The following is a 16,396-nucleotide window of genomic DNA, read 5'->3' on the forward strand; positions in this document are numbered from 1 at the left end:
TTGACAACGCACTCAACACGTTTTTACATCGCAACAAACTTGTTCTGCCAACAAGGTAATTCAAAGAACTGGCACGAAATGTGCAGCATTAAAAATGTTGTGTGTTTAACACGGAAGGTTTCATGCTGCGAGTCGTGGTGACTCTCATCACCAGTCAGACACGACCTCCAGTGTTATATAGTGGCAGACCCGTCCCTCAGTATGGATCCTCAGACGGTGCGGCGCTCCCTCAGCACTGACCTTCCGACAGTGCTGCACTCCCGCAGTACTGACCCTCTGACAGTGAGGCACTCCCTCAGTACTGACCCTCTGACAGTGCGGCGCTCCCTCAGTACTGACCCTCCGACAGTGCAGCATTCCCTCAGTACTGACCCTCCGACACTGCAGCGCTCCCTCAGTACTGACCCTCCGACAGTGCGGCGCTCCCTCAGTACTGACCCTCTGACAGTGCGGCACTCCCTCAGTACTGACCCTCTGACAGTGCGGCACTCCCTCAGTACTGACCCTCCCACAGTGCGGCGCTCCCTCAGTACTGACCCTCTGACAGTGCGGCACTCCCTCAGTACTGACCCTCCCACAGTGCGGCACTCCCTCAGTACTGACACTCCCACAGTGTGGCACTCCCTCAGCACTGACACTCCCACAGTGCGGCGCTCCCTCAGTACTGACCCTCTGACAGTGCGGCACTCCCTCAGTACTGACCCTCTGACAGTGCGGCACTCCCTCAGCACTGACACTCCCACAGTGCGGCGCTCCCTCAGTACTGACCCTCTGACAGTGTGGCACTCCCTCAGTACTGACCCTCTGACAGTGCGGCGCTCCCTCAGTACTGACCCTCTGACAGTGCGGCACTCCCTCAGTACTGACCCTCTGACAGTGCAGCATTCCCTCAGCACTGACACTCCCACAGTGCGGCGCTCCCTCAGTACTGACCCTCTGACAGTGCCGCACTCCTTCAGTCCTGCACCCAGAAATTTAGCGACGATTTTGTGTTCACAGCTCTGAAGTTGAAATCGTACCCATCACCTTCCGAGCTGTGGGTTCCCCTCTCCGAGCGCTGGTTTAGGGGTGCTGCTGCTGCACATGCCTCACCTGTATTCTGACTGTGTCTTGAAGCTTCAGGTATTTCTCCATGAGGAGCTGGTTAATCTTAATTAAAATGAGGTTCATTCCGTCCCTGCTGACCAACATCAGATCGCGGTAACACTGCAACACAACGTCAGACATCACCGTCAAACCGCGGAGGGGAATAACAACGATCGAACGGCGCCACGCGTCTGACCCAGAAAAACACCCAGCAGATTCGACAGCGGCACAGGAACGTGGAGTGGGGTGAGGGGGAGGAGGCCAGAAAATGTCACAGAAAGAGGCCCTTCAGCCCGTTGAGTCTGTGCTGGCCGTCAAGCACCTATCTATTCTCAGAACGCGCAGACTCCGCACACAGACAGTCACCCCAAGGTCGGAATCGAACCCGGGTCCCTGGCGCCGTGAAGCAGCAGTGTGCCACCCTGCCGATATCTCCCTCAAGAGGAAACATCCTCGCCACATCCACCCTGTCAACACCCCCCCCCCCCCCCCCAATCAAATATCTTGTATGTTTCCATCAAATTGCCTCTTTATTCCTCTAAACTCCAAAAGAGACAAACCTAACCTAACCTCGGGTGTCTTTCCACAGGAGACCAGCACGCCGAGCATTCGGTCAGTAAACCTCCGAACTGTTTCTAACACGTGTACATCCTTCCTCAAGTAAGGAGGCCAATATTGTCCACAATGCTCCAGATATGTTCTCACCAATGCCCTGTACAACTGAAGCAGAACCTGGATTGGATTTTTTTATTGTCACGTGTACAGTGAAAAATATTTTTCTGCGAGCAGCTCAACAGATCATTAAGCACACGAAAAGAAAATGTTTTAAAATACATAATAGGGCAATGAAATGAAATGAAAATGAAAATCGCTTATTGTCACGAGTAGGCTTCAATGAAGTTACTGTGAAAAGCCCCTAGTCGCCACATTCCGGCGCCTGTCCGGGGAGGCTGGTACGGGAATCGAACCGTGCTGCTGGCCTGCTTGGTCTGCTTTAAAAGCCAGAGATTTAGCCTGGAGAGCTAAACCAGCTAAACCAACAGAAGGTACACAATGTAACTATGACCAAGAAAGCACAACAGCGCCTATACTTCCTCAGGAAAGAAAGGAAATTCGGCATGTCCACATTAACCCTTACTAACTTTTACAGATGCACCATAGAAAGCATCCTATCTGGCTGCATCACAGCCTGGTATGGCAACTGCTCGGCCCAGGACCGCAAGAAACTTCAGAGAGTCGTGGACACCGCCCAGTCCATCACATGAACCCGCCTCCCATCCATTGATTCCATCTACACCTCCCGCTGCCTGGGGAAAGCGGGCAGCATAATCAAAGACCCCTCCCACCCTGCTTACTCACTCTTCCAACTTCTTCCACCGGGCAGGAGATACAGAAGTCTGAGGACACGCACGAACAGACTCAAAAACAGCTTCTTCCCCACTGTCACCAGACTCCTAAATGACCGTTTTATGGGCTGACCTGATTAACACTACACCCCTGTATGCTTCACCCGATGCCGGTGTCTATATATTTACATTGTGTACCTTGTGTTGCCCTATTACGTATTTTCTTTTCATGGACTAAATGATCTGTTTGAGCTGCTCGCAGAAAAATACTTTTCACTGTACCTCGGTACACGTGACACTAAACAAATCCAATCCAATTTAATAATAGCTTCTCACATCTTCTCCTTGTCCCCAGGGGACAAGAGTTTTAAAAAAAATAGGGAGATGAGGAGAATTTTCTCTGCGGATCCTCAAGTCAGTGGAATTCTCTGGACTGGGGAGCAGCGGAGGCTGGATCACGGGAGTTAGATATTTGATAGACCGAGGAGGGGGGGGGGGGCAAGGGTTTTTAGCGAATGGCGGAGCAGGCTGGTGGGGTTGAATGGCAGACTCCTGCTACAAATCCCCGTCTTCCTGTACGGTATCTTAAGAGCATGGAAGGCGACCCTTCGGCCTTCCATTGCCTGTACTAGCTCTTTGCCAGAGCTGGCCGCTTGAACCCCAGCTTTAAAAAAACACCTTGCCAGCTCCTCGTTCCCGCTTCCGTGCCCCTGTTCGAAAGCCCATCAACGGCATCACCCACCGTGGCCACTGGGGACGACCCCCCCCCCCCCCCCCGGGTCGCTATTCCACTCCGCCGTTACATGGAGCAGAACGGGGCTATCGACAGCTGCTTAATGCACCCAGTCCCACGCTGGGTGTTCGATCGAGTTAAACATCATCACCCTCCGGAGAGGACTGCTTGCAGCCTTTAATGACAGGCCTAACAAAATTAAACAGCACTCCGCCACGCTTCTCATTTCCTGGGCTCTGTGCAAAGTGCCTCTCCGGGGCCCTTTACCATCTTCCCGATGGAATTTTTAAACAACTTCCAGATGAAAGAAAACAAAAAAAAAAAGCAATAACGCCGACAGCGGATCTGAAAATTACTGAAGTGTTTTGTTTGTGAATAAAGAGCAGAATCGGCAAATGTAAAACAACGTCAGGCGACTCACCCTTTGCGCTTGCGAAGACTCGGTTAGAATCAGCGTCATCAGTCCCAGACAAACCTCCTCGTGCTGCTGGGCACCTTTACAAACCTGGAGGGCGGAGAAAGTGGGCCCCGTTAGATTGGGCAAGGGGCAAAAATAAAACCGGCGCCAAACCTTCAACGGCGGCGTTACTCTGTCTCTGAACAGGGGTCGGATTCCGGACCTGGCGACCATCTCCCACTCCCTGACAGTGCAGGAGGAGGCCATTCAGCCCATCGAGTCTGCACCGGCCCTTGGAAAGAGCACCCCACTTAAGCCCACGCGTCCACCCTCTCCCCGTAACCCCACCAAACCTTTTTGGACACCGAGGGCAATTGATCCTGTCCAATCCACCCTAACCTGCACATCTTTGGACTGTGGGAGGAAACCGGAGCACCCGGAGGAAACCCACGCAGACACGGGGAGAACGTGCAGACTCCGCACAGACGGTGACCCAAGCCGGGAATCAAACCCGGGACCCTGCTGCTGCGAAGCAGCTGTGCTAACCACTGTGCTATCCACACCTGAAGAGGACTGAAGCTTGGCACGTGACCGTGACCCACAGCACGAAACGGACTCCGAATTAGAAGTCTCTCCGCCGAGGCCAGGGAACCGGACAGGTCGCGAAGTGCAACGGGCAGCACGGAAGGGCGGACGGCGCGGCGGCTTACAGGACCAACTCCGAGGCCGTGGGGGAAGGAGTGACAGAGACGAGCCCGAGTCTGGAGGGGACTGTAACCCAGTCGAGTCCCCGGGGGGGGGGCCGGAGGGGGCCAGGGGAGGGTGGGCGGTCCGGGGAGGTGAGCCCAGAGGTCGGAGGTGGGAACAGCTCAGAGAAATCTGTCTGGAACGCAGTGTGTGATCTGGGCAAACCAAGTCGAGTCAGGTTGGGGGGGGGCACAGGCTGAGAAGGCGGGAATGCTGAATGGGCGCTGGAGCGCCACCACTGTCAGGAGGATGCAATTGCAGCGTGACAGATTTTATCTGATGGGATTGCTGACGCAAACGTGCGAGACAGAGGACACTCGCCACTGACATTTTCACCGTTCTATCGCAGGTATTTTACAGAAATGACGCCACACACTTACGTGAGCATTCAGTGCATCGTTAGCTTCTCGCTCGGATACCCCGTTGATCATCGGCGATATCACGTTTAAACACCTCTCCAATTTCTGAGCAAGGGCAGAAAACGACGAAAGAAATGGAGTGAGTATATTATACCACACCGAGCTTTGCGAAATGGGGCTACTGAGCGGAGACACTGCAGGGTGTAGAGTGGACAGGGACAGGGCGAAGAGAGGACTAAGTCACTTTGAGAAACATGACCACATGGACAGGTTTATGAGCCCTTTTTTATATTCAGGACGGTCTCCCTGACACCGTTCCCCCTGCCGACTGGAAAAGGACGAACAGAAATCTTTCTTCCCATTGCTCCAGAAACACTCATCATCAAGGTTATCGGGTGTGTTCTCAATTCCTCTCCTGTGACAGGTCAAGACCGGCTCCAGAGGCTTGGCAACGTAATCCAGGCTGACTATGCATGGGAGGGTCAGTGCTGAGGGAGAGCCGCACTGTCAGAGGGTCAGTACTGAGGGAGCGCCGCACTGTGGGAGGGTCAGTGCTGAGGGAGAGCCGCACTGTCAGAGGGTCAGTACTGAGGGAGCGCCGCACTGTGGGAGGGTCAGTGCTGAGGGAGAGCCGCACTGTCAGAGGGTCAGTACTGAGGGAGCGCCGCACTGTGGGAGGGTCAGTGCTGAGGGAGAGCCGCACTGTCAGAGGGTCAGTACTGAGGGAGTGCCGCACTGTGGGAGGGTCAGTGCTGAGGGAGAGCCGCACTGTCAGAGGGTCAGTACTGAGGGAGCGCCGCACTGTCAGAGGGTCAGTACTGAGGGAGCGCCGCACTGTCAGAGGGTCAGTACTGAGGGAGTGCCGCACTGTGGAGGGTCAGTACTGAGGGAGTGCCGCACTGTCAGAGGGTCAGTACTGAGGGAGTGCTGCACTGTCAGAGGGTCAGTACTGAGGGAGTGCCGCACTGTCAGAGGGTCAGTACTGAGGGAGTGCCGCACTGTCAGAGGGTCAGTACTGAGGGAGTGCCGCACTGTCAGAGGGTCAGTACTGAGGGAGTGCCGCACTGTCAGAGAGTCAGTACTGAGGGAGTGCCGCACTGTCAGAGGGTCAGTACTGAGGGAGCGCCGCACTGTCAGAGGGTCAGTACTGAGGGAGTGCCGCACTGTGGGAGGGTCAGTACTGAGGGAGAGCCGCACTGTCAGAGGGTCAGTACTGAGGGAGAGCCGCACTGTCAGAGGGTCAGTACTGAGGGAGAGCCGCACTGTCAGAGGGTCAGTACTGAGGGAGTGCCGCACTGTCAGAGGGTCAGTACTGAGGGAGTGCCGCACTGTCAGAGGGTCAGTACTGAGGAGTGCCGCACTGTCAGAGGGTCAGTACTGAGGGAGTGCCGCACTGTCAGAGGGTCAGTACTGAGGGAGCGCCGCACTGTCAGAGGGTCAGTACTGAGGGAGCGCCGCACTGTCAGAGGGTCAGTACTGAGGGAGTGCCGCACTGTCAGAGGGTCAGTACTGAGGGAGCTCTGCACTGTCAGAGGGTCAGCACTGAGGGAGTGCCGTACTGTCAGAGGGTCAGCACTGAGGGAGTGCCGTACTGTCAGAGGGTCAGTACTGAGGGAGCGCCGCACTGTCAGAGGGTCAGTACTGAGGGAGTGCCGCACTGTCAGAGGGTCAGTACTGAGGGAGCGCCGCACTGTCAGAGGGTCAGTACTGAGGGAGTGCCGCACTGTCAGAGCGTCAGTACTGAGGGAGTGCCGCACTGTCAGAGCGTCAGTACTGAGGGAGTGCCGCACTGTCAGAGGGTCAGTACTGAGGGAGCGCCGCACTGTGGGAGGGTCAGTACTGAGGGAGTGCCGCACTGTCAGAGGGTCAGTACTGAGGGAGTGCCGCACTGTCAGAGGGTCAGTACTGAGGGAGTGCCGCACTGTCAGAGCGTCAGTACTGAGGGAGTGCCGCACTGTCAGAGGGTCAGTACTGAGGGAGTGCCGCACTGTCAGAGGGTCAGTACTGAGGGAGTGCCGCACTGTGGGAGGGTCAGTACTGAGGGAGCGCCGCACTGTGGGAGGGTCAGTACTGAGGGAGTGCCGCACTGTGGGAGGGTCAGTACTGAGGGAGTGCCGCACTGTCAGAGGGTCAGTACTGAGGGAGCGCCGCACTGTCAGAGGGTCGGTACTGAGGGAGTGCCGCACTGTCAGAGGGTCAGTACTGAGGGAGTGCCGCACTGTCAGAGGGTCAGTACTGAGGGAGTGCCGCACTGTCAGAGGGTCAGTACTGAGGGAGTGCCGCACTGTCAGAGGGTCAGTACTGAGGGAGTGCCGCACTGTCAGAGGGTCAGTACTGAGGGAGTGCCGCACTGTCAGAGGGTCAGTGCTGAGGGGAGGGAGCGCAAGAGGGAGGGCGGGGCGCGAGAGAGAGAGGGGGCGGCGCGAGAGAGAGGGGGCGGCGCGAGAGAGCACCGCGGCACCGAGGGAGCACCGCGGCACTGAGGGAGCACCGCGGCACTGAGGGAGCACCGCGGCACGGAGGGAGCACCGCGGCACTGAGGGAGCACCGCGGCACCGAGGGAGCACCGCGGCACGGAGGGAGCACCGCGGCACTGAGGGAGCACCGCGGCACTGAGGGAGCACCGCGGCACGGAGGGAGCACCGCGGCACTGAGGGAGCACCGCGGCACCGAGGGAGCACCGCGGCACTGAGGGAGCGCTGAGGGAGCACCGCGGCACCGAGCGAGCGCTGAGGGAGCGCTGAGGGAGCACCGCGGCACTGAGGGAGCACCGCGGCACCGAGGGAGCACCGCGGCACCGAGGGAGGACCGCGGCACCGAGGGAGGACCGCGGCACTGAGCGAGCACCGCGGCACCGAGCGAGCGCTGAGGGAGCACCGCGGCACCGAGCGAGCGCTGAGGGAGCACCGCGGCACCGAGCGAGCGCTGAGGGAGCACCATGCCGCGGGACTGAGGGAGCACCGCGGCACCGAGCGAGCGCTGAGGGAGCACCATGCCGCGGGACTGAGGGAGCACCGCGGCACCGAGCGAGCGCTGAGGGAGCACCATGCCGCGGGACTGAGGGAGCACCGCGGCACCGAGCGAGCACCGCGGCACCGAGCGAGCGCTGAGGGAGCACCGCGGCACCGAGCGAGCGCTGAGGGAGCACCATGCCGCGGGTCTGAGGGAGAGCACCACGCTGCTGAAGGTGAGATGCCAAAGCGAGATCGCGCCTACTCACTCAATTAGGATGTAAAAGATATTGTGGCATAATTAGAGGAAGTGGGGGTGGTGGGGGATGTTCTGTCTGGTGTCCTAGACAGACACATTGGCTGCAACAGGGACTGATTATATCATTGGCCGGGAAGCATTCTGAGGTGGGGAAAGGTGCTATAGAAATACAATTGAAAGCAGCAGAAAACAGACAACACGAATCTCAGAGGGAATGAGAAAGACATTTGAAGCTGGTGTGCAAGGCTCTGCAGAAAGGAGGGATTGGACAGCATCTGTCCTGCAGCACATTCCACAAACAGCGACAAGTAGAGAATCACAGAGAGAAATCACACCTCAACAGCACTCCCTCAGTACTGACCCTCTGACAGTGCGGAGCTCCCTCAGTACTGACCCTCCCACAGTGCGGCGCTCCCTCAGTACTGACCCTCTGACAGTGCGGAGCTCCCTCAGTACTGACCCTCTGACAGTGCGGCACTCCCTCAGTACTGACCCTCTGACAGTGCAGCACTCCCTCAGTACTGACCCTCTGACAGTGCGGCGCTCCCTCAGTACTGACCCTCTGACAGTGCGGCACTCCCTCAGTACTGACCCTCTGACAGTGCGGCACTCCCTCAGTACTGACCCTCTGACAGTGCGGCACTCCCTCAGTACTGACCCTCTGACAGTGCGGCGCTCCCTCAGTACTGACCCTCTGACAGTGCGGCACTCCCTCAGTACTGACCCTCTGACAGTGCGGTGCTCCCTCAGTACTGACCCTCTGACAGTGCGGCGCTCCCTCAGTACTGACCCTCTGACAGTGCGGCACTCCCTCAGTACTGACCCTCTGACAGTGCGGCTCTCCCTCAGTACTGACCCTCTGACAGTGCGGCACTCCCTCAGTACTGACCCTCTGACAGTGCGGCACTCCCTCAGTACTGACCCTCTGACAGTGCGGCACTCCCTCAGTACTGACCCTCTGACAGTGCGGCACTCCCCTCAGTACTGACCCTCTGACAGTGCGGCACTCCCTCAGTACTGACCCTCCCACAGTGCGGCACTCCCTCAGTACTGACCCTCTGACAGTGCAGCACTCCCTCAGTACTGACCCTCCCACAGTGCGGCACTCCCTCAGTACTGACCCTCTGACAGTGCGGCACTCCCTCAGTACTGACCCTCTGACAGTGTGGCACTCCCTCAGTACTGACCCTCTGACAGTGCGGCACTCCCTCAGTACTGACCCTCTGACAGTGCGGCACTCCCTCAGTACTGACCCTCTGACAGTGCAGCACTCCCTCAGTACTGACCCTCTGACAGTGCGGTACTCCCTCAGTACTGACCCTCTGACAGTGCGGCGCTCCCTCAGTACTGACCCTCTGACAGTGTGGCACTCCCATAGTACTGACCCTCCCACAGTGCGGCACTCCCTCAGTACTGACCCTCTGACAGTGCGGCACTCCCTCAGTACTGACCCTCTGACAGTGCGGTGCTCCCTCAGTACTGACCCTCTGACAGTGCAGCACTCCCTCAGTACTGACCCTCTGACAGTGCGGCGCTCCCTCAGTACTGACCCTCTGACAGTGCAGCACTCCCTCAGTACTGACCCTCTGACAGTGCGGCGCTCCCTCAGTACTGACCCTCTGACAGTGCGGCACTCCCTCAGTACTGACCCTCTGACAGTGCAGCACTCCCTCAGTACTGACCCTCTGACAGTGCGGCGCTCCCTCAGTACTGACCCTCTGACAGTGCGGCACTCCCTCAGTACTGACCCTCTGACAGTGCGGCACTCCCTCAGTACTGACCCTCCCACAGTGCGGCACTCCCTCAGTACTGACCCTCCCACAGTGCGGCACTCCCTCAGTACTGACCCTCTGACAGTGCGGCGCTCCCTCAGTACTGACCCTCTGACAGTGCGGCACTCCCTCAGTACTGACCCTCTGACAGTGCGGCGCTCCCTCAGTACTGACCCTCTGACAGTGCGGCACTCCCTCAGTACTGACCCTCTGACAGTGCGGCACTCCCTCCGTACTGACCCTCTGACAGTGCGGCACTCCCTCAGTACTGACCCTCTGACAGTGCGGCACTCCCTCAGTACTGACCCTCTGACAGTGCGGCGCTCCCTCAGTACTGACCCTCTGACAGTGCGGCACTCCCTCAGTACTGACCCTCTGACAGTGCGGTGCTCCCTCAGTACTGACCCTCTGACAGTGCGGCGCTCCCTCAGTACTGACCCTCCCACAGTGCGGCACTCCCTCAGTACTGACCCTCTGACAGTGCGGTGCTCCCTCAGTACTGACCCTCTGACAGTGCGGCGCTCCCTCAGTACCGACCCTCTGACAGTGCGGCACTCCCTCAGTACTGACCCTCTGACAGTGCGGCACTCACTCAGTACTGACTCTCTGACAGTGCGGCGCTCCCTCAGTACTGACCCTCCCACAGTGCGGCACTCCCTCAGTACTGACCCTCTGACAGTGCGGCACTCCCTCAGTACTGACCCTCCCACAGTGCGGCATTCCCTCAGTACTGACCCTCTGACAGTGCGGCGCTCCCTCAGTACTGACCCTCTGACAGTGCGGCGCTCCCTCAGTACTGACCCTCTGACAGTGCGGCGCTCCCTCAGTACTGACCCTCTGACAGTGTGGCACTCCCTCAGTACTGACCCTCTGACAGTGCGGCACTCCCTCAGTACTGACCCTCTGACAGTGCGGCACTCCCTCAGTACTGACCCTCTGACAGTGCGGCGCTCCCTCAGTACTGACCCTCTGACAGTGCAGCACTCCCTCAGTACTGACCCTCTGACAGTGCGGCACTCCCTCAGTACTGACCCTCCCACAGTGCTGCACTCCCTCAGTACTGACCCGCTGACAGTGCGGCGCTCCCTCAGTACTGACCCTCTGACAGTGCGGCACTCCCTCAGTACTGACCCTCTGACAGTGCGGCACTCCCTCAGTACTGACCCTCTGACAGTGCGGCACTCCCTCAGTACTGACTCTCTGACAGTGCGGCGCTCCCTCAGTACTGACCCTCCCACAGTGCGGCACTCCCTCAGTAGTGACCCTCTGACAGTGCGGCACTCCCTCAGTACTGACCCTCTGACAGTGCGGCACTCCCTCAGTACTGACCCTCTGACAGTGCGGCGCTCCCTCAGTACTGACCCTCTGACAGTGCAGCACTCCCTCAGTACTGACCCTCCCACAGTGCGGCACTCCCTCAGTACTGACCCTCTGACAGTGCAGCACTCCCTCAGTACTGACCCTCCCACAGTGCGGCACTCCCTCAGTACTGACCCTCCCACAGTGCGGCACTCCCTCAGTACTGACCCTCCCACAGTGCGGCACTCCCTCAGTACTGACCCTCCCACAGTGCGGCACTCCCTCAGTACTGACCCTCCCAGTGCGGCACTCCCTCAGTACTGACCCTCCCACAGTGCGGCACTCCCTCAGTACTGACCCTCCCACAGTGCGGCACTCCCTCAGTACTGACCCTCTGATAGTGCGGCACTCCCTCAGTACTGACCCTCCCACAGTGCAGCACTCTCTCAGTACTGACCCTCTGACAGTGCGGCACTCCCTCAGTACTGACCCTCTGACAGTGCGGCACTCCCTCAGTACTGACCCTCTGACAGTGCGGCGCTCCCTCAGTACTGACCCTCTGACAGTGCAGCACTCCCTCAGTACTGACCCTCTGACAGTGCAGCACTCCCTCAGTACTGACCCTCTGACAGTGCAGCACTCCCTCAGTACTGACCCTCTGACAGTGCGGCACTCCCTCAGTACTGACCCTCTGACAGTGCGGCGCTCCCTCAGTACTGACCCTCTGACAGTGCGGCACTCCCTCAGTACTGACCCTCTGACAGTGCAGCACTCCCTCAGTACTGACCCTCTGACACTGCGACACTCCCTCAGTACTGACCCTCTGACAGTGCGGCGCTCCCTCAGTACTGACCCTCTGACAGTGCGGCACTCCCTCAGTACTGACCCTCTGACAGTGCGGCACTCCCTCAGTACTGACCCTCTGACAGTGCGGCACTCCCTCAGTACTGACCCTCTGACAGTGCGGCGCTCCCTCAGCACCAACCCCACCTCCCTCAGGGAAACCCTCCGTGACGCCCCATTCCCATGGCGGAAATTTGACGCTCATCACACCTCCCTCCAATAAAGAAATTTGGGGAGGAATTTTTTTTTCAATTTAAATATAAAATTTAAATGTGTGGAGGGTTAAAGAATCCCCTCCCCTCAGAAAATTCCTCTGATCACCCATTGCGGCCTAGCGGACACCAAAGCCTGGGGCTGGTAGTAGTCCCCGCGGCCGGCCCGGGAGGCGCCTCCCCCGGCTGCTGCTCCGGCCCCCCCGGCCCCGGCCTCACCTCTTCCAGCTCGTCCTTGGCGTCCAAGGCGTTGGAGGCCAGCAGCCGGCCCTTGGGTTTGAGCGCGGCCTCCATGGCGGCGGCGGCGGCCCCCGGATCACCTCAGCAGCAGCAGCCGGACTCGGGAGGCCGTCGGCCGACGACGCTCCATTCACCCGCCGGCGGGCCGGAAGCTGCCGCCCTCCTCCCGCCCCTAGGGTGACGGACAGCCGCCGCCCGCCAATGGCCGCCGCCCCTCGCCCCTCACTCCCGCCCCCTTCCACCCCGATTGGACGGTGGCCGGCCGTTCCCCCCTTTGATTGACACGGTCGGTCGGCCAATCCCAGCCCTAGGCTCTTTGATTGACGCGGCAGCCAACCAATGGAACCTCAGCCGTCGGCCCCAGACTTTGATTGACAGGCCAATCAGCCAGCACGCCCCGCTTTGCTGCTCAAAGCATTCGGCCAATCAGACGTCAATCCCCGCCCCAGCCTTTGATTGACAACGGGTGGAAGCCAATCAGACGGCGGTACCTGTCCGAGTCGTTGATTGACACCGAGCGGCGACCAATCAGACGGCCCGATCCGCGCCCCAGCTTTTGACGGGAAGCCGACCACTCAGACGGCCTGTCCCCGCCCCAGCCTTTGATTGACAGGGGACGACGCCTAATCAGATGGCACCTCGCCTCCCCACCCTTTGATTAACCAATCAAGCATTCCGTTCCCGCCTCCCTCTGATTGACAGGGCGGCTCGGCCAATCAGGAGGTCCGGCCCCGCTAACCCCCCCCTTTGATGGACAGGGCAACTCGGCCAATCGGACGGCCCGTATTTCCCCTCCCCCCCTCTTTGTTTGACAGGAGCGTCCCTGCGAGGGCGGAGCCCGGCTCGACGTCAAGGTGCGGGCTCATCCTGACCTCACCTGTTTGATTGACGGACGAGGGCGCCAATGGGCGTACAGGGGGAGGCGGAAGGGGTGGGTCCTCCGGCCAGCCGGAAGTGGCCTTTCCCTGGCAGGGGGGAACCAAGGTTGACCCCACTTGTTGGCCTCCAATGGAGGGGCCATGAACCGCCCCACCCCGCCCCACGCAACACCCTTGGGCAGACACCGTCGCCACCACCCCTTCTGCATGGCAACCCCCGTCACTTTCGCTAATGCATGGAATCCCCACAGCGCAATGGGAGGCCATTCGGCCCATCGTGTCCATTCGACATTGGAGCAGAATGTGGCCACTCGGCCCAACGAGTCTGCTCTGCCATTCAATCATGGCTGATATTTTCCCATCCCCATTCTCCTGCCTTCTCCGCCATAACCCCTTATTGATCAAGAACCTATCTCATAGAATTTACAGTGCAGAAGGAGGCCATTCGGCCCATCGAGTCTGCACCGGCTCTTGGAAAGAGCCCCCTACCCAAGGTCAACACCTGCACCCTATCCCCATAACCCAGTAACCCCACCCAACACTAAGGGCAATTTTGGACACTAAGAGCAATTTATCACGGCCAATCCACCCTAACCTGCACATCTTTGGACTGTGGGAGGAAACCGGAGCACCCGGAGGAAACCCACGCACACACGGGGAGAACGTGCAGACTCCGCACAGACAGTGACCCAAGCCGGAATCGAACCTGGGACCCTGGAGCTGTGAAGCAATTGTGCTATCCACTATGCTACCGTGCTGCCCGGTCTGTCTCTGTCTTAAAGACACTCGGTGATTTGGCCTCTACAGCCTTCTGCGGCAAAGAGTTCCACAGATTCACCACCCTCTGGCTGAAGAACTTCCTCCTCATCTCTCTTTTAAAGGATCGTCCCTTTAGTCTGAGGCTGTTGTCGTGTTATTCACCCTGGGAGAACACGCCCTGCAACAGGATACAGTTGGACTGCAAAGCATGCACCAATCCCAGACGTTGGTTCAATACGATTTATTGAACTTCTGTAACAATGCACACAGCTGGCTGTGGGTTGACACTCTACTACTCTAAGTATACTAACTCTAACTAACTAGCCCTGATGCACATGTAGAAGGTAGAAGGGGCAGCAGGGTAGCATGGTGGTTAGCATAAATGCTTCACAGCTCCAGGGTCCCAGGTTCGATTCCCGGCTGGGTCACTGTCTGTGTGGAGTCTGCACATCCTCCCCCTGTGTGCGTGGGTTTCCTCCGGGTGCTCCGGTTTCCTCCCACAGTCCAAAGATGTGCGGGTTAGGTGGATTGGCCATGCTAAATTGCCCGTAGTGTCCTAATAAAAGTAAGGTTAAGGGGGGGTTGTTGGGTTACGGGTATAGGGTGGATACGTGGGTTTGAGTAGGGTGATCATGGCTCGGCACAACATTGAGGGCCGAAGGGCCTGTTCTGTGCTGTACTGTTCTATGTTCTATGTACTGATGATATATACACCCTGACTGTCACTACAGTTGTCACCAGTGGAAAGAGGCGGAATGCTGATGCCTCGTGCATTTTATAGTAGGCAGCCCCCCTCTAGTGAGGAAGTCTGGTGATTGGTTGTGTTCTGTCCTGTGTTGATTGGCTCTCCTGGGTGTCTGTCACTGCCTGTTCTTACCTCATGATGTGCATGGGTGCATATTATGACATCTGTGCCCTCTGGTTCTAGTTTTTCCTACAAGTGGAAACATCCTCTCCACGTCCACTCTATCTGGGGGCAGCACGGGAGCACAGTGGTTAGCACTGTTGCTTCACAGCTCCAGGGTCCAAGGTTCGATTCCCGGCTTGGGTCACTGTCTGTGCGGAGCCTGCACGTTCTCCCCGTGTCTGCGTAGTTTTCCCCCGGGTGCTCCGGTTTCCTCCCACAGCCTAAACATGTGCAGGTTAGGTGGATTGGCCATGATAAATTGCCCTTAGTGTCCAAAAAAGGCGAGGTGGGGTTACTGGGTGGAGGCATGGGCTTAAGGAGGGTGCTCTTTCCAAGGGCCAGTGCAGACTCGATGGGCCGAATGGCCTTCTTCTGCACTGTAAATTCTGTGATCTTTCCAGGCCTCGCAGTATCCTGTGAGTTTCAATAAGATCACCCCTCATCCTTCTAAACTCCGACGAGTACAGACCCAGAGTCTTCAACCGTTCCTCATACGACAAGCTCTTCATTCCAGGGATCATTCTTGTGAACCTCCTCTGGACCCTTTCCAAGGCATTGACCCTCCCAAAGAGCACACTTAGCCATGATCACTCCCACCCCCGCCCTGTCCCTCCAACACCACCTAACCTTTCGATGCTGAGGGACATTTGATCTCGGACAATCCATGTACTCAGTGGAGTTCAGAAGAATGAGAGGGGATCCCATAGAAACATATAAAATCGTGATGGGATTGGACAGTTAGAAGAATGTTCCCGGTGTTGGGGACGTCCAGAACTAGGGGGTCACAGCCTAAGGGGTCACAGGGCGGCATGGTATGCAATGGTTACCACTGTTGCTTCACCGCACCAGAGTCCCAGGTTCCATTCCCCGCTGGGTCACTGTCTGTACGGAGTCTGCACGTTCTCCCCGTGTCTGCGTGGGTTTCCTCCGGGTGTTCCGGTTTCCTCCTATAAGTCCCGAAAGACGTGCTGTTGGGTGAATTGGACCTTCTGAATTCTCCCTCTGTGTACCCGAACAGGAGGCGGAATGTGGAGACTAGGGGCTTTTCACAGTAACTTCATTGCAGTGTTAATGTGAGCCTACTTGTGACAATAATAAAGATTATTTATAATTTTATTTCCATTCAGGACTGATGAGGAACAACTTCCTCTCTCAGAGTTGTGAACTTGTGGAATTCCCGACCGCAGAAAGCAATTTGTCTTTTTTTTTAAGAGTACCCAATTATTATTTTCCAATTAAGGGCCAATTTAGCGTGGCCAATCCACCCATCCTGCACATCTTTGAGTTGTGGAGGTGAAACCCACACAGACCTGGGCTGAATGTGCAAACTCCACACGGACAGTGACCCAGGGCCGGGATTCGAACCCGGGACCTCGCGCCGCAGTCCCCAACAATTTGTTTTTTTGATCCTTCCTTTCAATTAGTTCTGTGTCTTCCTCCGAACGTTCTTTCTCCGCAGAAGTTACTGTACTCGAGCAAGCTCCTGCTGCGTCGCCAATTTTGCCGCAATCTTTCCATTGGCCACCCTTGCTCCAACATTCAGACTGTGCACGGCCCGCTTTTGCAACGCAATGGCAAGTCTGTTGCTGGGTAGACCTCTTCTGGCCG

At 57.8% G+C, this 16,396-nt stretch overlaps 1 protein-coding gene across 1 annotated transcript; it reads right to left on the bottom strand.

Moving 5' to 3' along the window:
• Positions 1-1,062: 1,062 nt before the first annotated feature.
• On the bottom strand, positions 1,063-12,392 carry LOC119958617 (integrator complex subunit 3-like). Its single transcript, XM_038787097.1, has 4 exons — positions 12,224-12,392; positions 4,690-4,773; positions 3,587-3,670; positions 1,063-1,206 (listed from the first exon to the last, which is right to left on the bottom strand). Exons 1-4 carry the CDS (start codon positions 12,296-12,298, stop codon positions 1,063-1,065), a joined length of 387 nt encoding a protein of 128 aa, XP_038643025.1. The 5' UTR covers positions 12,299-12,392.
• Positions 12,393-16,396: the final 4,004 nt, after the last annotated feature.

Source organism: Scyliorhinus canicula, chromosome 30 (genome assembly GCF_902713615.1).
Source record: "Scyliorhinus canicula chromosome 30, sScyCan1.1, whole genome shotgun sequence".
Lineage (NCBI taxonomy): Eukaryota > Metazoa > Chordata > Chondrichthyes > Carcharhiniformes > Scyliorhinidae > Scyliorhinus > Scyliorhinus canicula.